The sequence below is a fragment of the Stylophora pistillata genome, chromosome 11 (genome assembly GCF_964205215.1).
Source record: "Stylophora pistillata chromosome 11, jaStyPist1.2, whole genome shotgun sequence".
In the NCBI taxonomy this organism is placed as follows: Eukaryota; Metazoa; Cnidaria; class Anthozoa; order Scleractinia; family Pocilloporidae; genus Stylophora; species Stylophora pistillata.
Genome location: NC_142529.1, coordinates 16117599 through 16143399, shown reverse-complemented (window position 1 = coordinate 16143399; position 25801 = coordinate 16117599). Strand labels below are relative to the sequence as shown.

At 39.6% G+C, this 25801-nt stretch overlaps 2 protein-coding genes across 4 annotated transcripts in view; both read left to right on the top strand.

The window, feature by feature from the left end:
• Nucleotides 1-1047: 1047 nt before the first annotated feature.
• On the top strand, nt 1048-17142 carry LOC111340592 (uncharacterized). Of its 2 annotated transcripts, XM_022947463.2 has the most exons (11): nt 1048-1195; nt 1882-2121; nt 6254-8814; nt 11415-11496; nt 13233-13382; nt 13776-13874; nt 14329-14442; nt 15119-15217; nt 15356-15457; nt 16400-16504; nt 16964-17142. In XM_022947463.2, exons 3-11 carry the CDS (start codon nt 6320-6322, stop codon nt 16994-16996), a joined length of 3279 nt encoding a protein of 1092 aa, XP_022803198.2. In that variant the 5' UTR covers nt 1048-1195; nt 1882-2121; nt 6254-6319; the 3' UTR covers nt 16997-17142. The 2 variants fall into 2 exon arrangements, with proteins under 2 accessions (XP_022803198.2, XP_022803200.2); XM_022947465.2 differs by lacking the exons at nt 1048-1195; nt 1882-2121 and adding an exon at nt 3372-3507.
• A 1932-nt stretch (nt 17143-19074) lies between these two features.
• The window catches only part of LOC111340587 (venom phosphodiesterase), a 36590-nt gene continuing 29863 nt past the window's right edge, over nt 19075-25801 (top strand). Inside the window, exons 1-8 of one of the 2 annotated variants that reach the window (XM_088737993.1) lie at nt 19075-19267; nt 22008-22055; nt 22155-22233; nt 22969-23002; nt 23932-24020; nt 24498-24577; nt 25034-25153; nt 25684-25759. In XM_088737993.1, the coding sequence (XP_088594119.1) occupies nt 19184-19267; nt 22008-22055; nt 22155-22233; nt 22969-23002; nt 23932-24020; nt 24498-24577; nt 25034-25153; nt 25684-25759 (610 nt within the window). In that variant the 5' untranslated portion in view covers nt 19075-19183. Of the gene's footprint in view, nt 19268-22007; nt 22056-22154; nt 22234-22968; nt 23003-23931; nt 24021-24497; nt 24578-25033; nt 25154-25683; nt 25760-25801 lie in introns of those variants that run through there. The other variant, XM_088737994.1, reaches the window with a different exon arrangement.

Sequence of the window (25801 nt, the reverse complement as noted above, 5' to 3'; positions counted from 1 at the left end):
CATTAACGCGACTTCAACTGTATAATTTCCTGAGACCGACGTATGTGTCTTTTCTGAGGGGATATTCATCTCCCAGTCGTTAACCAGTGTCATCATTCGAGCGAATGATAATGAATGTGGCTTATTTAAGTAGATTTTCCGAACGCAATATTTGGACTATCATCGGCCGGCAGACGGTGAAAATGATAACGGGAAGGATACAAATCGCTAAGGGGGATTTTGTATCAGGAAGTGACGATGGCTTTCAAAATGTAAAGAAGAAGGGGGATATTCAGTTACATTTTTAATTTTATTTGAACATTTTACATGCAGGAAGTTTTTACCCCCGCCTGCAACGAGCTCTTAACATGACAGACAACCTGAAACCTAAGGGTCAGACTATTTCTGCGAAATAGCTACAGTCACATGGCATATCATTTTAAGGGTCCCTCCTCTAAGCGTGAGGTAGAGAAAGAACGCGATTCTATCGATTTCAGTTTCGGTTTAGCAGCCCTTGCTTAACACGAATACACCGTATATATCATTGTAATATACCTTGTCACTTGACGATGCCAGTGGAAGCCTACTAAAATCAGTGCTTGCCCGTTCACGCCCATTACCTTAGGGCTATTAGCCAATAAGACATCGAACGTGTGCAAAGAGCACAAAAAGACACTTATCGTTCTTTATCATTCATGCCATATCACGCGCACATACTTTAACTGAACGGTTAGCTTGAAATAGATCATTTAGCCACCTATTTGGGTATAAATAGCATATCAACATTGCCCGAGGCTATCAAAAGTAATAAAGCGTCTCTTTATATTCTTTGGATTAACATCTATTCTTAAGTTTGCCAAAATGGCTTTTCGCTCTCATTCTTGAAGAGCAGTATTCGAGATATAAATCTTTGGTAGAACAGAGCAAAACAAAACAATATATCATCACACAAAACAAGATAGTATTGCACCACTGTGCCAACAAAGTGCTCCGTCCCACGCCCCCACGCGCAAACGTGCCATCCCATTCACGGTTCAACTGACACTCTGGAGACCACGGACATCGTATTTTATTATGATAAGGGTCATCCATTTTGAATTTGAAAAGCCGCTCTTAGCACGAAAAAAATTCTTTTCTTAAGGACCTGTAAACAGCTTGGGCTTAAACAAATTACAGAGAGACCAAAGCCACGTAGTCACCGAGGAATCTAGCATAGGTAAGCTTACATTTTTATTGACTTTTGACTTGTTCTATTAACTCTCACTGTGTACTTTGCTCTTCTACACGAGCTTGGCAAAAGAGGTGCATGCCGTTGCTACGTAGTGTAGTTAAACCTCTTATGCACAACGCTATGGTTCTTTGGCATGTGGATATTTCTCTTATATTTGGCTTTTAGAGTTGCTAATTGCATGTCCAGCGCAACATTCATACATATATAAAACGTTCTCAAGCCTGCAAACCGGACAGGATTAATATCGTAAAATTTTTCTCACAGTAAGCTTTATTTTGCCTTTGGCAATAAACGTGGCTAGTTAATTAGAAGCACACCGTGGCATTCATTTTAGTTAATGATTTGTAGCGGCTGAGTGTTAATTATGTCCTTTTAGGTGACACTTACTCGTTTGATTTAGAAAAAAAATTATCGTGGATGTTTTTGTTATGCAAAACCGTGGCCTGTGCGCTGATGCGAAACGTTGAGTAAATGATGTTTAGAAGCAAAGGCCAGGGCAGATTTGAATTGAATGCGAACAGATTCGTATACATTGAATGTGTGTGGCTTACAATATCACGCAGAGCAAGTATTAAGTATTAGCTGGCTCTTTTGTGGTAATCGGAGGAAACAGAGGCTTGAAATCCAAGCGGCGGTTGTTTTTTTTGATCGATCTTTCATTTCCTTTCTAGCAGTTTCCTGCCACTCGTTACCTTCAGACCACATGCGCTTTGAAAGCTGTACCGATACGAAGTCACCTTTGATTTGACCTACTTGACGTGCGTTCTTGCTTATCAGTCGATTTGTGCAACATCACGATCTCTTCTCGACTGGCAAGCAGCGACAAGGAACGGCGACAGACAGTTTGCGATCCCCGAACGCGATTTCATTAGACGACCTTTCTGTAACATCGAAAGAGAGTCTTCGAAGAGGTATCACAGGCAATGTTGTTTGTTCTTTTGTCTTCATCCTTTCTATTGTCCTTTGATAAAGAACATTTGTAATTGTTTATGGTGTTCACAGTGCACACTTAAACGAATTATGTTTCTCGCCGTGAGCCTAAGGCGAAACTTGCTTTGTCTTATAGTATAATTTTATGTTTAAGTGATCTGTCTTTGATTCAACTCTTGAGTCGGCCTTTAGGGGAGAGAGCGTTAATCTTTAGCATCGACACAAAAGTAATTCTCTTCACGTGCGAAACTTAGGTTGAACTATTATTAGAAAGATTAATACTGGAGAAAATCGTTATTATAAGATTGTCAATTTAACGAGCACCATCTATCACGATAAGGAACGAAATTTTATTCAAACATACTTAAAAAAAAAAAACAGAAGAAATTTAGGTTCTTGATAAACCCTCGTGATCACTTTGTTTCAGTGGCGTGAACTTAATTTTTATCCCCAAGGTTCAATGCTAAACATGTTCTTCTGATTGATTAATATTTTTTTTTATCTACCGTTATGGAATTTAGCGTTGCTCAATATATACGGTACCAATGTACGCATCACAGGATTAGAGAAACATTCCTTTCTTGTTGATTAATCATCCCACGAAATTCCGGAGCATTAGTTTCTTCGCTGTTGTGTAAACGTGGAGCTAAGCCAAGGATTTCCATAGTTTCCAAGATTGTAAGATTAAATAGACATTTTCAATGGGGTTCGTCTGAATCAGTCGATCTCTACAGTAGAATCGAGATAAGCTAGCGTGAAAAGCGAATAAATTGAATGTATACACATGTGCGTATATCTGTCACAGATATTCCGTGTCTGTTTATATTTTTAATCAAGTCATTAAACGCTTTCTCATGCCTCTAGACATCGTCACGACATAACAACAGGGCTCTCTCAAATTTCCCGCAGATTATCTGTCCTTGACGACACTCTTTCAGGGTTAAAATCTTAGCGATTTTTAAACGGCTTACATAAAAAAAGTAGCGATTGTAAACCACATCGATTCGTGAATTACGCATCGTTTAAATAAAGCACACGTATGGTGCGGATGTTTTGATAGTCCCTCGGCGCAATCTACAGATAAAACAGATAAGAACAGAAGGTTAATTTGTCGTCTCATTGGTTATAGTATGCTTTCATTATACTCCATATAGTGAGGCAAACATCTTCATTTAATGACTTTGTAACTATATCTGTTGTGAACCTCTTCCTGTGCGTATCTGCTCCCGGAAAACAAATTAACGCGCTCGAATTTCCCTCTAAATGGCGGTCAAATGCGGTAAGCATTCTCTGGAACAGTTTTGGAAACAATTTCAGAATATTTGAAACATAGATGATAGCATAATTTGCAGAAATCTTATCCAACAGTAAGTATACAAAACAATTGAACAATATACATGCTTCAAAGAAACTCATGTAGAGCTTTTATCTTGAGGGAGGCGATTATTATAAAAACGTCCAAAACTGATGCGCCATTTTGTGATTTTGACGCACAGCTGTTGTGCACATAGCCAGTCTCTTTCAACAATCACAGGTTTTGAATTTTTGACTAGGTTAAATCTCTGCTCTTCTTGATTTGGCCGTGGAATTTAATTAGAAAAGGTTTTTTATTTTTGCATGGAGTTGAAATTATGTTTTGCTTCAAGAAAAGATAGACATATAATTCCTTTATCTGTCAGACTTAAATGTGCACAACAAGGTGTCATTGTTAGATGTCTAGACAAACATTTTCTTCCTGTCAAGTTTGTTGGATGTGCTGTTCAAAATTAAATCTTAAAAGTGAATTGAAAAATGCAGATTTTCTCTCGTGAGAGTCTTGATCTAGTTAAGTTTATAGCACGTGACATTCATCCAATTATCATGGTAAATGAAGTGTCCAAGTTAAATTTGTATGGAATTTTCGTTATTTAAGTGCAATTAATTGTTCACTATCAATGGATAAAAATTAATATTGCACAATCATTCAAGTCTGTAGATAAAGCAAGTGAGTAACTATTCAACTCCCTGTGGGTGACCAAGACAGTTTCAATACAACATCAAGCAGACAAGTGATGAGAGTAAAGAAAAATAGGGGCATTAATGGTTGATCGAGTACTAAATTCTCAGAATTAATGTTATTATGGCAGACTCTAATGAAAATTCCTCCAGAGATTTTGAGGGTGAAAAGGTTAAGCAACATCAACAGGAGAGAGAATTGTTGTAGTTGATCTCCTTAACAAAGACAATTTCTCTAACTTTGACAAATCTGTATTTATGTCTTCTTTCATTCATCCACAGTCTGCGACTAAGTAGTAACTACCTGTAGGGTGAACAAAAGTGGTACACTGCAAGGCTGTGCTCTAAGGAAAATTGAATGGAGCCCATTGCTCTGAAACTGTGAAATCCAGGGTGCCTAGCATATGCTTTATATGAAAAAAGTAAAACTTGAGTAACCCAAGAGCAAAAGTAAGGTGCCAAGGTCACCTGGCACTGCTAGATCACAGCCTTGCACTGTTCTAGCTTAATTTGTGATTGGTAAAATTTCAACATAACAGAACTTTTGCACCTCAAACTTTTTTCATCTTAATTATAACCATTTAATTCCTAAAGGTGACAAGCATCTAATTTTTCCCTACATTATCACTCCTCTGAATCGAACAGTAAGGTCTTGAGAATAAACAAAGTGATCACCAACTTTAAAGAAGCTCTTGATTGTTGAACAAATTCTCCTCGGCTGCACCACCAAAGATGTAGAGACAACAGTATGGAGAATAGAAAATACTGATGTTGGGTTGTGAAGGGTTAATTTTAAACATGTTCTTGTGGTTACTAGTCGAAAGGTCTGAACCAGACAGATTAATCCCTGGCTCAGAGCTCAAATATTTCCAAATTTTTTCACTCACCTGGAGGGGGACCCATCATTAATGGTCACTTCAAATTAAATTTCTGTGGACAAAAAAAAAGGAAGACAAAAAGGACATTTTGCACACTATTACAGATATGTTTACAAATTTTAAATCCTGTTTAACCCTTTTACTCCCAAGAAGTCAATAATAATCCTCCTCACTGCCTACCGGCTGTCACTGCAGATTTTCCCGTAATATTTCTTTGGTCAGGAAGGGTGCAGTGGCCTCATGGTTAGTGCGCTTGACTCCGGATTGAGTGGTCCAGGTTTGAGCCCTGGCTGGGGACACTGTGTTGTGTTCTTAGGCAAGACACTTTACTCCCACATTGCCTCTCTTCATCCTAGTGTTTAAATGGGTACCAGCAAATTTAATGCTGGGGGGCAACTCTTGGATGGAGTAGCATCCCATCCAGGGAGGAGTAGAAATAGTCCTTAAGTCACTTCATGCTATGGAAACTGGAGTTAATCACGGGCCGGAATTGGGCCAGTTGGCTTATATTCAGCCTTTACATTTACCTTACTATTTCTTCGGTCAATTCAAATGATAATTTCTTTGTTTTTATTTTTCTTTACTCTCATCACCTACCTGCTTGCGTATTGATATTGTAAGGAGAAATTGGTTCCATGTCACTCCTGGGAGAGAAAGGATTTTCGAGTGGTAAAAATGTTTGAGCTTGTTTCATGACTGCCTTTCACAGGTTTCCAAATTATTGCTGACTTTCTCTATAAATTTAGTCATAAAATTTTCTTTCCAACCTGCCTTGACAATTATCTAAGTAGTTGGATCTCGGAGCTTAATTGTGTTAATTATGTTCTTGGTGAGAAATTAATTGTCCCTCACAGTGCCCTTCTCCATCCAGGGGTATCAGAGGATACTGGCGAATTGTCAGGGAAGCCTTACAAAATGCTTAGCACCCTGATGCCCTATGTTCTGGAATCTGAGATAAGCTCTTATGCAGTAATGACCTATTACATATGGGCTAGCATGTATAATAATCATATTTATTTTCTTCTCCATCAAAAGTTCTACCATGTTTTTTTTTTTCTCTTCAATAATTAATTGAAAGTCCAATGGCCATTCTCAAAAATTGAAATTCAATCCATAAACCTTGACTCTCAGTGCTGGACTCTTTTAAAATTCAGGGTTGGAGTTTCAAGTCTGGACTGTCAATTTGATTTGAGCAGTAATCTGCTGTACAACTAATTTGTTTCTCCTTTGTTTATTGTAGGACCTGCATGGTTTTGACAGGGTGATGTGGATTTAAGCCCTGTATTTGTTGATTCTTTGTCTGGCAATGTCAAAACCATTCTATCTCAAGGGTGGAGTTAAAAGGATAAGGCCCTCATCACTTGGTTCTGATTCGGATGAGAATGCTTGTGTACGTCAAGGTACTCATGCTTATGAACTGGAATTAGAAAGCATTTCTGATAGTGATGGGAGCAGCATCAAGAACATGGAAGAACTTGATCCTTGCAGTCCAAATTCATCAACTCCTGGAAGTCTCTCTCCCCTCAGTTCACTGAGTAGTGGAGATAGCCAGTTCACTAACAGAACATTTGAGTTTCCTAGCGAACCATTAAATGTCATGTGCTATGCCAGTTTACACTCCTCTGGCATGCAACCAAGTACATCTCTTTTAGAAGTGTCAATTGCAAACTTGCCACCGGAGTCTGAGTTGAAGCAATCTTTGTTGAAAATCCGTGAACAGATGGCTGTGAGTCTTGTGCGACTGAAGGAGTTAGAAGAACAGGTTCGGAATGTGCCAACCTTGCAGGTTCGCATTTCTGTGTTACAAGAGGAGAAGCGCCAACTTATAAAGCAGTTACAATCCAAAGGCAATAGAAAGAGAAGTCGATCAGTAGGTCCCTCATTGGGTACTGAATACTCTGTGTACAACAACATGCACTCCAAAGGTTCAAAGAGTGATACAGAAAATGATGGTGATGATGACTATGCTCTGATCAGGAAGAAGCTTAGAGTCAGGTTAAACTCTGTTGGTGTTGGAGATTACTTGGTAAATGGACCTTGTTCTTGTTGTCCCACAGTGACACCAGCAGTCTTCAAGACTCCTGTGAAGTCTGTGTGTGTTGGTACAGATACACAATTGGACGAAAACAGTTTACAACCAGCAAGAGGGGTCAAAGAACTGGTTAAACCAGTTGTACAAACAAGATCAATTGGAGTTGGAATGATGAGGTCTTTCACAAGAGATGTTGGTGTGGGTGAAGATAAACCAATTATTTATACTGAAAGCAAAGGTTCTCAGGCATCAGTAGGAATGGTGGATTCTGCATGTGATGCTCTGTCTGCCACGCCCACAAGAGATATGGCAGTGTTAGTGAAACCTGATGTAAGCTCAAAAGGAATTGGTACAATCATGGAAGAAAACTCAACTGACAGTTCTCTATACAAGGGAACTGAAATTCATTCGTCAAAACTGATGGTTCACACTGGTGTTCAGACAAGCAGAGGTCCAAACATGTCATTGGTATCAATTGGCGTGGGCATATGCACTATTGATGATGAACTATCATGCCGAAAGTGTTCTAACAGGAAGTCCCGTGCAGTGGTGAAAACTGTTGATGAGATCATGGCCAATCGTATTGACATCCCATTCTACAGATCTGTTGGGGTTGGGGATTCCAGCCTTAATGACAACTATCTTTGCAATCGCTGCAGCACTATTGAGACAAGAACAATTGCAGTTGGAGAAAAGATTGAATGTAGAAATGTTGCTATTGGCGACTTCAGTGTTTCTGAGGACTCTCACTGTGGTTATTATAGTAACCTTAAGACAAGAAATATTGGCTGCAGCACTGACTGTGTTGTTACTGTGGACACTGGTTCTGGAGAAGACAAGATTGATGACTTTCTGTTTTGTGACCACTGTTCAAATTTACAAACAGCATCTATCGGAAGTGGCGATTTTAAATTGGAGGAGGGCTCTGTTTGTGAACTTTGTAATTCCGAAATTCAAGCAAAGGCTGAAAGCATTGTGGAGAGTTTGGTGACTTCTGATGTTGTAGTTACAACAGAATCAACTATTGAGGGAAGTCATCTTGTTGCTGAGAAAAACGATGTAGAAACATGTGTATCAACAGAAAATATTAGCTCTGTTAAGAGAAGTACATGTACTCGTACAATCGGTGTTGGTAGTTGTGGCATCATGGACTCTTTCTGTGACAGGTGTGACAATCTCCACACCAGGTCTATTGGAGTGGGCAGTGGAAACATTTCAGTTGATGTGATTTGTGACAGATGTTCCAATAAGAAGACAAAGTCAGTTGGAACAAGCAGTGACATTATAGAAACAAGAACACTTGGTGTCAGTGAGTGTTGCATTACAGATAACTACTGCGATAGATGCATGAACATCAGAACACAAACAGTGGCCATTGGAGACTGTTGTGTCACTGACAGCTTCTGTGAGCGCTGCTTTAATGTTCAAATGCAGTCTATTGGTGTTGGAGACTTTGATGTTAATACAGAGGATAGCACACCAGTCATACAAGCTAATCTAATTTCTGTTGATAATAACAACATGGTGGACATAAACAAGAACATGAAAACTAACAGCTCAGTTACAACTAAAAATGTAAGACACATACAGTCTAAACAAAGCAGTCCTCTTATGTACTCCAATGATGGCATAAAGAAGGTGTTTAGGAATAGCAAGGAGGGTAACCTTCATGAGTCTGATGAGAGCATTGACAATGACAACCCCAGCAGTGACACTGCAAGCCAAACCAGTGAAGTTTTGGAAACAACGCCATCTCCTGAGCGGATTAGGTATGGATCCTTCATAAAGCTATAACTTATTTGCCACAGAATAGTCAGTGAAGACAATTTTTTGAAGTTTGAAGACATTATTTGTTCCTCTATATAATTATGTTCCCTATAAAGTTATAGTTGACTGTGCCCTTTGGTGGGCAAGTATTACTTACAGCAGTGACTAATGTGTTGAAAACATGTAAGAGGTTATCCAAATGTTAATTTGTTCAGAACAAATTGGAATGCAATTACTACCGACAGAGATTCTCTCAGATGTTACATTTCAAAAGTGTTCATTTTGCAGGAAACAATTGATTCCAGGATACATGTAACTCTCTTGAAATTTTCAAAATCATTTCCACCACTAGTTTTGTTGAATTTCAAATTTTTTGTGGGGGTTTGACAGGTATTCAAAGCATTTACATACTTAGGAAAGTCACAGCCATGTTTTTATTAAATGTGATTAAATGTCAAATGAGTTTGAAAAGAACAGAAAATTAATATTGTAGGTAATCAATTTACAACTTTATCACTAAATGTGCAATACTTGGTGTTATACAGTGTACATCATAATTTTAGTTGACAAAGATTCAAAGTCTTTTTTTTCTGATAACAGATAAGTTACCCCAAGGCCATTATTATTCTGCCATATGGTATGCAGAATCTAGCTCAATTGGCTAGAGCGCTGGATTGTGTTGTGCGGGAGGTCGAGGGTTCAAGCCCCGGCCGGACTAATACTCATGGTCTTAAAATAACTGAGGAGAATTTGCTATCTTTCTATAATATCAAGAAATGGATATAGATATTCTAGTCTTCTCGGATAAGGACAAGTAAACCGTAGGCCCCGTCTCCTGCAGGGTTAGGGGTAGGAGACGTTAATTTCCCATGCACAAGATTACTGTGTGGTGGATGTCCTTCCCTGGGGTGGGATGGATGGGTGTTGCCCTTAAAAGCCCTGTGGGGAGTGGTAAATTAGCCTATGTAACCTATGTATGTAACCTATATATTGATAGTTATGGCCTTTCAGACATACTGGGAGAGCCAAAATGAGTGTCTTTTCAAATGGCCTTGTAAATATTGGTACACCGATCTAAAATATTGGTACCCTAACAGTAAAGTCTAAAAAATTTTGTCACTTATTGTAGATAAGTGTTTCCTATATTTTATGTGGTCGAGTAATAGCCATTTTAGTAAATTATCACAATGCTGTTAGATTTTAGCTGAGAAAATGAACAAAGCATGTATTTAGATGACTGATCACTTATGTTGCTTTGGTCATGACTGCTACATGAAGTAATTAGACTGTGCAATGTAAGTGTCACAGGGTCAATGATTTGTGGTTACATCTCAGTCACTGTTATATTAGTATGGGTTTATATGTGTTTGTAAGGATGTAGTTTTATCTTGGCTTCAAGTGCTATACATGTATGCACTGATAAAAATCGTGATGAACTAATGTAGCACTTTCACAAAAGGAAAGGGAAAAAAAACTTAGCAGCAATCTAGACTAAAACTTTATTTGTGCATTCAGAGCATAATATTCTGGATGTATTTTAGAGTGGCATTCATTAAAAATAATCTCATTGTTTAGAAGCAAGAGGACATAGAGCTTTGTCCTTTTCAGGGAAACGTTCTCTTAATCTTTTTCTATTGACTTGGTGGAATCTAGTTTCAGTTTTCAAAGCCACTTTTTTTGGAGTTGATTACTAATTATAGTAACAGTGCTGAAGATCTTTTTTAGTCTGGTCTTTATTGGTTTGTGATAAGTGCATTAGTTATGGTAGTCCATGCAATGAAGTAATGACAAGATTTGAATACACTGACTGTGAAATGGGTAGTGTATCTTCAGGCCTGCGGTTGGTAAAATCTTACAAGAAAGACTGTCTCGTATACGTGTTCAGTGCGGCTCAGGCAGTTAAACATCAGACTAAATAAACTGAGCAATTGGCCAAGTTAATACTGTCTGAATTCCTACTATTGTCGGCCTTAAAAATCTAAGGTCTTTTTCCATGAAAAACTTGTATTTACTGCTGACTGAGAACTTTAAATCACTGCATGATCTTTTATCCTATTTTCAGTAAAATATCCATTGACGTTTTGTATCTATTCTCAAGTAACTTGTTAAGCTTATTAAATCTAATCCTCTTCAGAAGCAATATCTGGGATCTTAGTGAGTCAAATGTTGTGCATTTTTCCTGACTTAGGACTTAAAGCCACTTAACCACTTATTAGCAAATGGATCCAACAGATGCTATCGTGTTTTCATAGATAATACAATATTGTTTTTAATTTTTTTGTTTGTTTATTCAAAGAATGGTTCAAAGGCTTATAATGGTATTTGAAGAGAATCTATTGAAAGATGTGATGGAATTTCTTAACGCACTTAAAGCTGCTAGAAATCAAAAGGAGTCTTTTCTTCAAATGATAACCCATCTCATTCCCTTCCATTGATCACTTCAATGACGAAATTTAATATCCTTGTAATGCTTTTTCAGTGTCCCCCTCTCATTCCCTCTCAAGTACTATCCCACTCCTCCCATGTTACAAAGTTTATAGTTTCAACATCCAATTTGTTGACTCTATTTTTGAGGGCTAATTATTTTTCTTTTTTGTTACAGAATAACAGATGAAGTTGTGGTGGCCTGCAAACTGTTGAATGGGCATCTTTATAAAGGAAAAGAGATTGGGAGAGAGCAAATGGTGAGCTTGTTGTTAAATTGTGTCTTTTTAATTATAGTTATATTCTTTTAAAATTTGTCTTTGTAATACCTTATTGTTTGTTTCCTTGCTTTTGTGAGCATTTGGTTTTCAGCTCTGTGCTTCATTTAATTTTAAGGTAAATGTAAAAAAGGTCCTGAACTTACTCCCCCTAAAAGAATTGCTAAGTTTTCAAATGGAGAGGCTCAAGATTTTTCAATTTCTCGCAAGACCTAATGTCGCTTAAACACTCTTAACCGGCGGTAAAACTATGCGCTAGAACTTGTCCAGTATGTAAAGCATTCCGAGATCACAATAACCCCTGTGGTTATCATGTAATTGTCTTAATCCCAGTAGAGGATTATTTTTCTATTAAATGCAAAGTAGTCAGATTAGCATTAAGATGCTTATTAGTGAGCTAAAGTTTCAAAACAGACTATGAATTAGAGTTCAGGTTTGAAGAGCAAGCTGTTGGCTTGAGTTCGATGTGTAACAATGACTGGGAATCTTTCATTTAGTTTGTCATCACATAAGCTCAGATATTGTTATTGAACTAAACACCACACTCTACGTGATTGGTTACTGCCAACTGCCAACTGTCTGTCAGAGTAGGCATGCACGGCCAACGATCGAATGGTGAAAATTATTTTCTTTGTTTATGTTCAATATGGCGCTTTGTTTTGAAAATATTTGCTCCACTTCGACTAAGTTAAGGCGTCGATTGACGGCGATGCAAGAGGTGCGTAAAACACTCAAAATGAGAAAGTTGAAGTAGAAAAATGTTTATTCAGACTCGAAAACCTTCAACGGGTATAGATATGTTGGAGTGAGGGCAAAGTTCTTACATGTGATTGTCCTGACGTTGCCACTCTGGTATGCGTCCGTTCAATCCTAAGTCACCGTTGACATCAGATTGTGTTAAGAAGGAAGTACTGACAAGCGACCCAGCTTTGGTTTTACCTCATTCTGACGTCACGGGTATAGATATGTTGGAGTGAGGGCAAAGTTCTTACATGTGATTGTCCTCACGTTGCCACTCTGGTATGCGTCCGTTCAATCCAAAGTCACCGTTGACGTCAGATTGTGTTAAGAAGGAAGTACTGACAAGCGACCCAGCTTTGGTTTTACCTCATTCTGACGTCACATGTGAACTAACTCTTTTGCGATGAAGATTGAAACGATTTCCTGAAACGTTCTCAAGTTACTTAGTGTAAAATCTCGCAGACCGATGGTAAATCCTAGTCTTCCGAGCTATAACATATCTTCTATAAATTTAATCAAAGAAAAATAATGTAACTCGATACACGTTGATGCTTTTCACACGTGCTTTTCTTTCAGCTCGATGGGTCTTTTTATGAAGCTACTTGGACTCTTTTACCTCTACGAGTGACTAGTATCTAATTTCTCCTTACAATATCACCCCTGAATCACACATTAAGGTCAGGAGAATAAAGGAAATGATCAACAACTCAGTAAAGATACTTTTGATTGTTAAACAAATTCTCCTTGTCAGCATCTCAGGATGTGTTTGGAAAACAGTATGGGGAATATTCATACTGATGTTACAGTGTATAGGGTTAAAGTTTTGGTTGGCCCACAATTTAGATACTGGGATTTATGAGTTATTGTCACTAGGCAAAGGTCAAGGAAAATCAAATCGTGACGCAAAAGTAGGTAAAAAACAGAAGGCGCAATCAACGGCTTTGAGAGGAACTCACATTTGTTTTTCTTCTACTCAGATCTCGTGCATGAGTACAGTAGAAAACAACTGGTTTCGCTGTGTCAGTTCCAGAGACAGTGACCCAGAGGTGATCAAAGGGCTCCTGAGAATATTCAAGAATCAAATTCACATGTTGTTGGAAACTATTCTCAACCTCGTGGACGGCAATGTAAGTGTCGAGTCGTGTGCTTCAGAGCCCGTGGCCTCTGCAGTAGAGGATGTGTTGCTAAACATATGTGTCACACAGTCTGGTGTGACGAAAAGCTGGGGTAGACCAGAGCTACCATAGGCATCAAATCGGCTCACTGTGTGGAATTGACCTTTTTTGGGGGGTGCTGAAGGTTCGAAAATTTCGTGGGAGTAAAGTTTTTGCCCCACGTGTTTTCGAGCTCTACTAAAAGGAAGGAGGAAGGAAGGGAGCGTTAAGTTAAGGGTACTCGAGTGAGTAAATCGATTGGTCGACTCACTGATTGATTAAACAGCCAGAAACTGATCGACTGATTAACTGACTCATCGATTAATTGTCACTGTGGTTAAAAAATGGCTTCTACTTCGCCCACAGGGAAATAATGCACTGCATTACGCTGTGTCATTTAGAAACTGGAAACTAGTGGACGTGTTACTGGACACGGGACTCATGAACCTGAACTTACCAAACAAGGTATTGTTATTCTTTGGAATATCCCACCTTTCCAAAGTGTAGGTGTGTATCGAAAAGAGTTCTTTCTCGATATTGTGTTTCCTATTTTAGGCTCAATCAACTGTCTGTCGGGTGAAACCAAAATATTATCATTGATTTTGACACGTTTTCAAAATATTAAGCAGTGAACTTGGCTCGATTTCAAGAAATGATAATGAGTAAGTAAGGAACGCGAGGTTGTGTCCTCAATCCTTAATGAATTTTATTGGGAGGGGATGGGGAGAGAGGATAGAGGAAGCAACTGTGAAATTAAGCTGTCTTAAAGGAAATGCCCACTTCGTTGTAGAGTTTTAAGTGCTTAGCATGCAGCGAAAAGTTTCCCTAACGCTGAGTAAGCTTCTCTCATTTTGGTGTCTCATGAAAGTGTAGTAATTTATTGAAAGGCGACATAATTAACTTATTGAATAAATACCAGGCTGGGTACACTCCGATTATGATGGCTGCCTTGGCAGGAGTCGTGAAAGAAGACGACAAAGGCATTGCGAGGAAATTGTTTAAAACAGGAGACATCAACAAGCAAGTCGAGGAAGTAAGTTTACCAATTCGTCCATTTCTTCCCGTTCCACACTTCCACAGTGATGGTGTCATCTTGGATTGGGGAAAATCACCCATGCACTCCACGTAATGGGTTGGTTCTCTTTTTATACGACATCATTGCGAGAGTTTGCCTCAGGGCGACATTCCAATTCTTTTACAACGATCGGGTGAACTCGCATTGGTACGACTAGTTCCCATGTAAAATTTTGTAATGGCGAAAGCAGAGCTCCGAGAGAAATTCGTGGTCAACTCGTACATGCTCCAAAATCACCTCTTAACCATTACTTGTATTATTTCAACCCCAGATTAGTGCTACTCGGTATTCTAAAAACTCGTCCAAGGGTAGAATCACGAAATGAAAAGTACTAAAATCATGCGTTATTATTGCCCCTTAAGATGAACTGGCAAAATGATTGTAGGATATTTTCTCTTTGAGACCATTTGACAATGCAGCGAATGTTTCCTGACCAAAAACGAAAAAACAATTTACCTTGTAATTACCTTTTTTCAAGAGTACTCAGTACTTTATAGGGGGTATAAGAACCTTTTAAGGTTTTACTGCAACTAAAATTCTTTAGCTTTACGTTTGTGCAAATACGCACCTCTTTTTCCAGTCTGCCTCAAACATCATCTTAATATTGCTTTGTAATTTTTTTTGGAATAATCAGACAGGACAAAGTCCACTTATGTTGGCTGTCAGTCGAGGAAGAATGGAAATGGTCGAGCTCAGTTTGGAAGCTGGGGCCGACATCAACGCAACAGACGAGGTTAAAAACTTTCTTTTCAAATCAGTCCAGATTTCTCAATCGCTTTTCTGCCGCATAGTCAAGACAGTTTCAGTGTTTTTTTGTTTCCCATTTCGTTTGTTCATGACCACCATTTCTGCCATTGTTTCATATTTCCAGGATGGTTCAACAGCTCTGATGTGTGCGTGTGAACACGGTCATCTCAATATTGCCAAGCGGCTGCTCTTGGAGCCTCAATGCGATGCCTCCCTCGAAGACAATGTGAGTGGACTTAATGTAACATATGACTTTTACAGCTGATTTTTACGACTTCGAGATAGGTTGCTCAACAGGGGTGTCTATTTTTCTTCTTCTACTTTTTTTTTCCACCGTGTCCTCTCTTATGCTGGGGCTCTTCACCTCTGAATGTCATCTTCGACTAGTCCTTCAGAACTTATCCCTGTTTCGTAAACATAAAGAAGATGCTAATCCATCGATGGCTTACCCCGCCTTTCCCTCCCTTTCCCTTCTATCAAGTTTTCGTTAAGGATCCTTACAGTTTGCTGGTATCTATTATTAATCCTGGTTGGACCGGAGTACCGTGATAATTACGCAAGCAGTGGGCCTCATGCTTTTTCTATAAGATGATTGATATTAAATAAATGTCCTTCCGCTGCTAGTTTTCGGCCCTCTTGGCACTACCACTCACAAAGACAAATGTTTTAGATAAAAAAATTCAGCTAAACTGAAGATAATTTAGAACTCGGTTTTGATAAACATTAGCTATACTTTGTTTAAATAACCGGTCCTAAGTGTCTTACCCATCACAGCCTGGAAATATAAATATATCTTATTAACCAAGCGCGAGGGCCGTACTGGGAGAATATCGGCCCGAGGTCTTGACAGTACAAAAAAGACCGAGGGCCGATATTCTTCCAGTACGGTCCCGAGCAAGCTTTGTTAATAAGAGATTTATTGTATGACTGAAGTTCAAAGGGACACAAGTGCGGTATCATTCGGGACCATTCGGGACAGTGCCCGGTCCAATACTGAGAGAATATTGACCGGCAATAAAGCATTTTGATTGGTTGATTTTAGTTATTGGCTCTCTGACTGCCCGAGTCTTGTAATAAAGTGAGTTATTGTTCTCCCTTCCTGGAAAGAAATATGAAGGCATGAAAGTTCACACGAAAAAGCAAAGTGATTTGACTTTTGCGCTTTTAGGAAGGAAGTACTGCTCTGTCTATTGCCATGCAAAGGAACTTCAAAGACTTGGCTTTGCTTGTCTACGGGAATGTTAGCTTTGATCCCATTGGGAAACCTCGGAAGGTAGGCTAGTATTATAGACTTGATAAATTGATCCGTGATATGAATTATACTTTGATAGGTATGAATCTGACTAGAGAAATACGTTTTGACATTCTTTCGTTACTTTGGAGCCACAATGGTGTGTAGAAATGTAGTGGGGAAGCTATATGTTCGATAAAAAGACAACGTCACCAACAACAAGTAACCAGAAAATACAACAAACGAACACACAAATTAGTAAACAGACAAAAGCAAAACCGAAAACAAACAAAAATTTAGCAAACACCTCAATAAAAAATGGCGACACATTTGTTACATGAGGTTGGGAACGCGCAAAGGTGAGAGTACAATTTCAAATTATGAAATTCATGAGTGTAGTTCTTTCAATTGAGTGATTTAGAGACAATGTCTTTGTAACGAGTGTGCATCTGTGGTGGAGCAAAGCAAAATTATTGTAATTTTTTTTCTTTACCTCTACAGAAAATCGGTGGCTTGCCGTGTAAAGCTTCTTGACGTACAAGTAAAGATTTAGGCAATCGTGCGGAGTAACTGTTTGCGGTGTTACGGTGTTTTAGTCGTGTACTAGTCAATAACTTTCGAGGAATAGGCCTCTGCTGCACAAAGACAATCCAAGTTGGGAGTACATGCCATGTTTCTTTTTCAACGCACAGTAGACGAAATATCAACCCTTTTGATTGATATTTAATGGTTACAGCTGTAGTATTTTTGTGTGAAAGAACATTTATCATATCAGGAAAGCGTAAACAGGTTTCCATGAAAGATTAAGATTGGTATTCATATTCTCCACGCGGTTCTACGTACATTACCAGTGGCACTGACAAAGGAAATTTGTCCGGAAATAGGCAGCTTTCTAAATTGGTTTTCATTTCCTTTGTTCTCATGACCTTTACATTTGATTCAAGGTTCATAATGTAAGGAGAAATTAAAGGCCAGTTACTCTTAGACCTTTAAGTATGTCAAATCTGGAATCTAGAAATTTGAGTTACCTTTGCAGAAATGATTCATCCAGCTTTTATTGAAGGAACTCTATCTATAGAGGTTCAGCTAGTTATTTTTCATTTGTTGTAGTAGGGGTGTCCTGGTGGTACAAGGTAGGGATGGAAACTGCCCTGCGGGGGGGGGGGGGGGGAGAGGGTTTCAATTAGTGAATGGAGACTTAAAAACGTGAATGAGATCAGATGGTAAATAGATTATGTTCGTATCTTAGTAGCATAAGCAAATAAATGCACATGTAGTTTTTCCTAACCCATAGAACTTATCTTACTTTAACTATTATTCTAAACCTCGTATAATTTACGGCAGTTCTTCAATAATCCTGGCCGTGAAAGGTCTGGGCACGAGACTAGTTCTTCCATAGTGTGACAAATTTAAGAGAAAGGAAGGCTTGTCTGCCTAACTGAGGATGGCTTTTAAGATTTGTATAGATATATTTATATATATACATTTTCAAGATGGTATTTAAGGGTTTAACGTGTTTGAATTTTTCTTATTGTTTTGTTACTTTACTTTGATGTAGTAAAGTCAATGTTATTTTATTGTTCTTTATTTAACACAAAACAATGGTTATTATATCTTAGTGGGCCACTCTTCATTAATAGCTATTCTATCGATGTGCTACATTTATTAATAATTATTTTTGTTAAAAATATGCATAGTATTCTATGAAATGTGTAAAATCTTGTGGGTATATGTTACGAGCTATGTCGAGATTTCCTGGCTTTCATCCCAAAATGTGCCTTCATCATTTCTTTGCTCGCTAAATTAACAGCCTGCTTTATTTACACCCCACAATCGTTTGCATAAAAGCATCAAAATTCTTGGTCTAAAGCAAATGAGAACTTTTTATTAGGGGTACACCAATTTTCGCCTATTCAAATGTGTGAGTAAGAGAGATTATAAATCATATTCCCTTGGTGATTGTCAATCCAAATGACCCGGATTTCTGTTTAAAATATCTGACGACCACTGAAGGTTACCGAAGACGTTCTAACGACTCTTGGACATTAACGAAGATTCACAATAAGGTATTCCGAGCCGGCAAATCTTGGCTCCCTCTCTTGCAATTGGTGTTCGATATCCACTTGGATCTGCTTCAAGATTAATCTGAAGCGGTTCTTTTTTAGCGGAGTTGAAGAAACCGAACAACACAAGGACACGTTTTCGCTTTCGCGTCACCCGCCGATATGTTTGCTAAGTGGAGAAGAAAAATTTTTTAGATCAGTTTTTTAAGATCAATTCTTAAAGAGATTTTAAGAACTGATATCAAGTTCTGTGATGATTTCTTGGTTTGAGTCAACATTTGGACCGAATGTAATTCTCTTATTTGTTCGTCTGCCGATGAATTTCGTGATTGCTTTACACCATTACTCCTCTTAGAGCGGGGAATAGACCACTTTCATGAATGGCTGCCGGATTAATATTCTTTTGTTTAAATTTAAATTAGCCCTTCTGGCCTCGTTCTCCAGTACAAAATTCAAAAGAATGTATTAGGGGAAGAGGACTAAATAGGCAGAGCCTGAGTCGAGCCTAAACACCCCCACTCCCCCCCCCCCCCTCTAATTTGGCCTTCAGTTGTCAAGCGGGTAATCACGCGATGCTGTGAACAACCTACCAGGACACTATAAGTTAAATATCAATTACACGCAAATTTTACATATTCAGAAAGCTTTTTATGAAACCATGAGTGAGGGTAAAGGAGAACTTATCGCCGAACTGGAAGACGATGAGCGAAAATATAAGGTGAAAGTAAAAGACGGATCATCGGTAAGTTGCCGAGTCTACACTCGCACATTTCTTCACGTTCGTTCTGCTCGAATGCTGCTGGATTTATATCAGCAAGTTTTGCGTGTCTTTGAATAGTTTTATAGTTGTTTGATTTAAAAGCAATCGCTTTTAAGTATTGTCAGCTCCAGAAGTTTCAAAAACGCCGGTTTCCGTTGGTCTTCCACCGCTTGCAATACCTCTCGTTGCCGCCAGGTAAGCCCGCGACTGAGGCTCGTCTGTTTGGGTTTCGCCATACAGCTTGGCAGGCTATTACGGCATCGACAGCCGCTTGTGAAAAAGGACCATCCTTTCGTGTTCTCCCTCGTTCTTCGAAGCATGCTGACTAGGTGGACCTCAGTGGCCCTGTAGTCTGCAGTTTCTCCAAAGACAGGATCGACTCGTGAATGATCCATAACTCTTGCATTCCGTGAAATCCTTTGTGATAACATGCGGTACGCTTCACTTGCGTCACGCAACTTCAGTAAAAAAGAACGTAGTTTATAACGAGTCAGTGCTTTTTTTGCTATTTTCTGCTTTTTCGATGACTAGAACTAGTGAACAGTATATTGAATTTAGCAAGGGTTTAATTCGTTTCATAGTTCGTGCTTCGCAAGCGAAGCCGACTATGACTTCGGAAGAAAAAAACAAACAAACAAAAAAATAAAACAAAAGCAATGTCGCCTAATTTGCATCAGTAGACACGGGGAATAATTAGGGACCTTAAAGCACCACGACGGCGACGGCAACGAGGACGTGGAAAACAAAAGATCTAATTAGTAGAACGATAGCTCAGCGCTCCCCCCTTCCCCCCGTTTTGCTTATGTTTGGTAGACCTTTTGTCGTCATCAATCCTTTAATACTCCACAGGACGCTTTCAACTTATCAGGTACCCTCCAGACGCGCGCTATGATCGCCGCTTTTAAATTATTTAAGCATGGAATGTTCAAGATTCTCTGCCTAAATTTCCAAGATACTTTTGGAAAAAAGGAATCCAGTGTTAACTGCACCTGATTACAACGTTGTTCAACTATTTTTCTTTCGGTCAAATTTTCCAGCACTACAACCTATTGGAGATAATTCTCATCTTTGTGAACCGCAAATTTTTTTAACTTGATAACCACATCAAGCACTTCTTAATGTGAAAGGTTACTGCCAGGGACATCAACATGTTTCTCCTTATCATCATATGGACAAACTGTTCGTTCGACTCTTCAGCTATCGGTTCAACAAAGCTTGATATCAGGTCTCTTTCCCAGTCCCCAGTGTTTTCTTCTGTTGGCTGTTCATTCTCAACTGTTGACCAAGAAGCGACAGCGGAATGTTGTCTTCATCTTCGTAGTCATCTTGTTCGTCAGTCACAGGAAAGCTAGTGGTTTTGAAACACTTTGTAAGTGTCGATGGTGCTGTCGCAAATCATACCTTGGCTATCCAGTTGAGTAGCGTCTAGTAAAGTTATTTCTTTACAGAGTTCAGAAACGCTCTCAGCCCTCTCGATCTTCCTTAAAAGCGATCGTGGTAGATGTTTCTTGTATCGTGTCTTAAAGGCACGGATAATCCCTTGATCAAGTGGCTGTAAATGAGATGCTGTGTTTGCTGGAAGAAACTTTCGAGAGCGACATGACAGTCCATTAACCTGAACCCTATTGTTATCATTCATTTGACTCAACAACAGCGACGCGACTGTCGACTTTAGATTTTTTGCTTCAGTACCGATAGCCTAGGTGCGTTTCTCACCTCTGATTGGGATTTCACAGCGGCATGATGACAATTTTAATTTTTTCAATCACGTTTAAAAGCGTGTGATTTGATTTGGCGGTAAGCTTAAAACTTTCACGTCCCGTTTAACGAGGTCAAGAGAGGATTCCGGTTTAATGAGGGTCCGAATTTCAGCCTCGATGGACTTGAACTACTTTGTTTCTTTTCCTTGCATACGTATTTTAATACAGGTTTCGATAGAACGCACACGACGCTCTTACTGTCATTATTTTACAAATAAAATTTTCTCAATTCTGTGGGTTTCCATATAAGGGCCTTGATTAGCGCGCTGCTAGATCGCTTTGCACCATAGTCTAGCTCCCTAACGAGTTTCCCAGCTCAGAGGTAAAGCATCGAACCGCGAAGTCAGGACGTTGTAACAAAGCGATTTAGGGCTCAACACTAACTTTTCAACTTACTAACCAAGCGGCTAGTGATAACTTAGACGTTACAACAATTTCGGTGTGTTTGTTTGTGGAAATCGAAAACCACCGGCTAAAACTGAATTTCTTCTCGTCTGTAGCTAGTTGGCTACCGTTAGCGTCGAGCCCTTCGATTGAAGTCTTTATGGTGGACTGTACACGGTGATTTTGCTTCTTGTAAGATTTAAAATGGCGGCTTCCAGTAAGACCATTTAAGGACGACTTGATATGTTTACTTTTTGAAATCTCAGAACCCAGTAGATGAAGAATTTTAATGTAAACTTTTAAAGTGGATGATGAAATCATACAAGGGTTTCAATATTTCTTTCCATAAGCGGCTGCCGATGGGCGGTTGTGTCCGTTAAAGAGGCCACCGATAGGGCGAAACCGAAACACGAGACCCTAACTAGCAGGCTAAACGTGCGGTAGACCACAGGTAAACAGTTTTCATAAAGACCCCAGTCATGTGGTTTGAAGAGCATAATTCTCCTCTAATTCAACGAAATCCTAACCTAGCTTTGAAAAAAAAAAACATGTCTGTGGATTCAGTTGTTGCTTTTCAGGAAAAGAGATTCTTTGGCTTGAGCAAAAGACGATTGGCATTAGTTGTGGTAAGTTGATTACATTGTGTGTATCTCCATCGTAGCTAAATCTTAAGATTAATTATTTCCTACATAGCCGTAAAATTTGCGCATTTCCTTTTCTTGCAGGGAGCAGTTTTAGTCATCTTGTTAATAATTATTTTACTCGTGGTGTTTTTGGTGAAAGTACGCTCAAAGGGATCTAAAGGTAGGCTTTAAGTTTTCGTGATTTATTTGTCTTTGGCGAGCCTTGGCGAGGCAGCGCACTATTTGAGAGGATCCTCAGTGTAGTGGGTGTGCCTAACATAAATGAACCTAACATGATTTGTAGCTCAGATTTGGGCGTGCGCAATTTGGCTTTTAAATTATGTGACGTCTCGTTGATTTGTTTTGATCTTGAACGTGCTCCACACTGCACGTGTCGCTTGCGTTTCGAGATCGATGTGGATGGCTGTGTTGCTGGCGGCTCGAGATACTGTTTTCTAATCTCAATAGCCCATTCCCGAATAACCCTTGGCCTCTTTTTCGAAACGAGGCCTGGTGCTCAACCATTCTTGTGAAAATGAGTTTAATTTGCTTGTGAATGAAAACTTAGTATCATATGAAAGGATGAGCACCAAGACTCGTTTTGGAAATGAGGCCAAGGGTAATTCGGAAATGGGCTATTGTCTCGCAACGTACATATTTCACACTCATACAGAAGGACACGCTGGTATTTTTAAAGAAAAAACACTTATATTCCATTGGAAAAAATTGACACTTCCGGTTCAATTTCCCCACCCTATCCAGGGAAGGTTCAAATACCCCACTCCCGGGCACAGACGACAGTCAAATGCCTGGGGGGTTCCCGAGGGGGGGAGGAGATACTGAAGCTTCGAACTGATCGTTTGATAGGCACTTAACATCTGCGTCGTAGCCCTTATACCTTCTGCCTTCGTTTTAGGTAGCAAATCACCTTCAGAAGGACGGGAGAAATGGTAAGATTGATTGGAAGTACAAAACACGAAATACTGAATGCCAAGGTCTTCTTTTTTGAGCTATTGTGTACCATGATGAGATAGAATAAATATATGAAAATCATATATTGAACTGCGGTATTTGATACGTATGATGCACGATCCTGTTAGGCCCAGATACTTGGCCCAGATACTAGGCCCAGACACTAGGCCCAGATACTAGGCCCAGACACTAGGCCCAGATATTAGGCCCAGACACTAGGCCCAGACACTAGGCCCAGACACTAGGCCCAGACACTAGGCCCAGACACTAGGCCCAGACACTAGGCCCAGACACTAGGCCCAGACACTAGGCCCAGACACTAGGCCCAGACACTAGGCCCAGACACTAGGCCCAGACACTAGGCCCAGACACTAGGCCCAGACACTAGGTAGGTCCAGATCCTGGGCCCAGATACTGGGCCCAGATGCTGGGCCCAGATGCTGGGCCCAGATGCTGGGCCCAGATGCTGGGCCCAGATACTAGGCCCATTTGTGTGTCGAAAGTGAGAGGATTGGCGAGAAAAAATGGAAATTAATTTGGCCGGGATTTGCATGTACCCCCGAAAGTGAAGTGCCAAATCGCTACTATCGGCTATTCCCTGCGTCAAGTTTAATGTGGAAGGAGCTCTCGATCCTCCATGACGATTGTACTGATAAAGATTGGTGTATTAAATCGCCTCCAGAATGTCACCGGGCTTGAGAAAGTAGTTATATCTTTACATCTACCTTAAACATCAAACGATTGCGAGAATTTTGAGGAAAAACAAAATGCATATTTGCCTCTTCCTTTCATGGCACACGATGTCGTTTATGTACTTAATTAAAGAACATCTGAGGAAGCCGTGAAGCTAGTAACTTATATCTACTCTCTCTTTTGTTTTGTTTTGTTTGTTTGTTTTTATGAACAGCTCACCAGATCCCTTGATTATCATATCAATGGATGGATTTCGACCTGATTTTCTCGGAAGAAATCTAACCCCCAACATCGATTATCTCGGTAAGAAATTCGGCCGTCTAATCTGAGCGGATAGACGGACAGACGGCTATACAATTAGAAATGTAAGTTAATAAGTCATCCGTTACCTGAAAAATACGCTACTAGAAAGCTTGACTTAAAAAATCGGCCACTCAGACAGACATACAAACACTCCAGTAAAAATCTATATATCAAGCCATCCAACAACTAGAAAGAAAAGGGTGTGCAGAGAGGAAACCATTTATTCCACTCAGTTGACCTCAGTGGTCTGACCGACGGACAGACAGTCATGACCAAAATTTAGCTTTTAGCGGTGGCTTTAATTTTCAGTGACATCTTTTCGGAGAGAAGCCTACACGAACAGAAATCTTGAGAGAACAGACAAGCTACTTACTTTTAAAGTAATGGTTATCTGTTGCTCAAAAACAATAACGATTTGATCATGGAAGCAAACAGTAACTATGATTTGTCAGTCATTTTCTCTTGTCTCACCAACAGCTAGCAGTGGAGTTCTAGCAAAATTCCTCCTTCCTCAATTTCCAACCAAGACCTTTCCTAACCACTACTCCATGGTAACGGTGAGTATGCACTTGCGGAGCGCGATGGTAAAATTATGAGGACGACAGTAGTGGTGGAGCGAAAAAGCAGGAGGTTTGGATCTAACCCGACCCAAACCTCCTCGTTTTTTCACTCGTTTGCTGCTATCGCGCTTCTCTAACGCTTTAGCCTTTAAGAGGGACTAGTATTGAATTTGTCCTTACAATATCACCTCTGTATCACATATCAAGCTTGCGAGAATGAAGGAAATGATCGACTAAAGAAGCTCTTGATTGTTAAACAAATTCTCCTTGTCAGCACCTTAGGAAATGTATAGAGAACAGTATGGAGAATATGCAAACTGATCTTAGAGTATAAAGGGTTAACTAACAGAACGTCGGAAACAGGCTATTACCTTACACAATGATTGAATTTTTTTTCTAATTTTAGTAAAGTTGATCGTGACTATTTGTTCTTCTGTTTTGTCTCGTTACCAGGGCCTTTTTCCCTCACACACTGGTATTGTGGCTAACCGGTTCAGAGACGACAAACTAAATGACAACTTTAAAATTGGAGGACCGACGACGTCTGATCCGAAATGGTGGAAAGGCGAACCAGTGAGTAGTTAGCTTGTGCAGTTGGGGGTATTTTTGCTCGTAGGAAACAAAATTTAACGGCGCAGTTCTCAAAAAATCTGCAGCAACGCTGTGTCAACGCCTGCAGGTTGGCGAACAAACCCGCCAGCTTGTCTCTTGTCATTCTGGTAAAAAGATCTTTCTTTCTTTTAATGCTTGTTCCGGCGATAATTTTTTACTTTTTTGTTTAAAGGCTTTGCCCCGGTAGTTTGAAAGGTGGATAACACTCTACCTAACATCTCGCGGAGCTCGCAGCATTTTGAGAGTGTCGACTTGCGCAGACCTCGCTAAAAGCCCGAGAGATGGTAGTGCAGCATCGTCAATGCGGAATACTTACTCTCATGCTAAACGGCCACGTCGCTCGTGTACAAACAAACAAGCGACAAGCCCTCTACTGGAAAACAAACAAAAAAACAACTGAGAAAAGCCAAGTAAAGTTACAACAACAACAGCAATAAAAAAAAAGAAATAAGTTAATTGGAAGGCTAAGTGTCTCTTTCTCTTATAACTAGCTTTGGGTCACCGCCATTAAGCGAGGTCTCGTGTCTGCGTGTTACTTCTGGGTCGGATCGGAAGTTCCTATTGAAGGTAATATGTGTCTGTAGGCAATTATATGAAAAGTTGAATCAC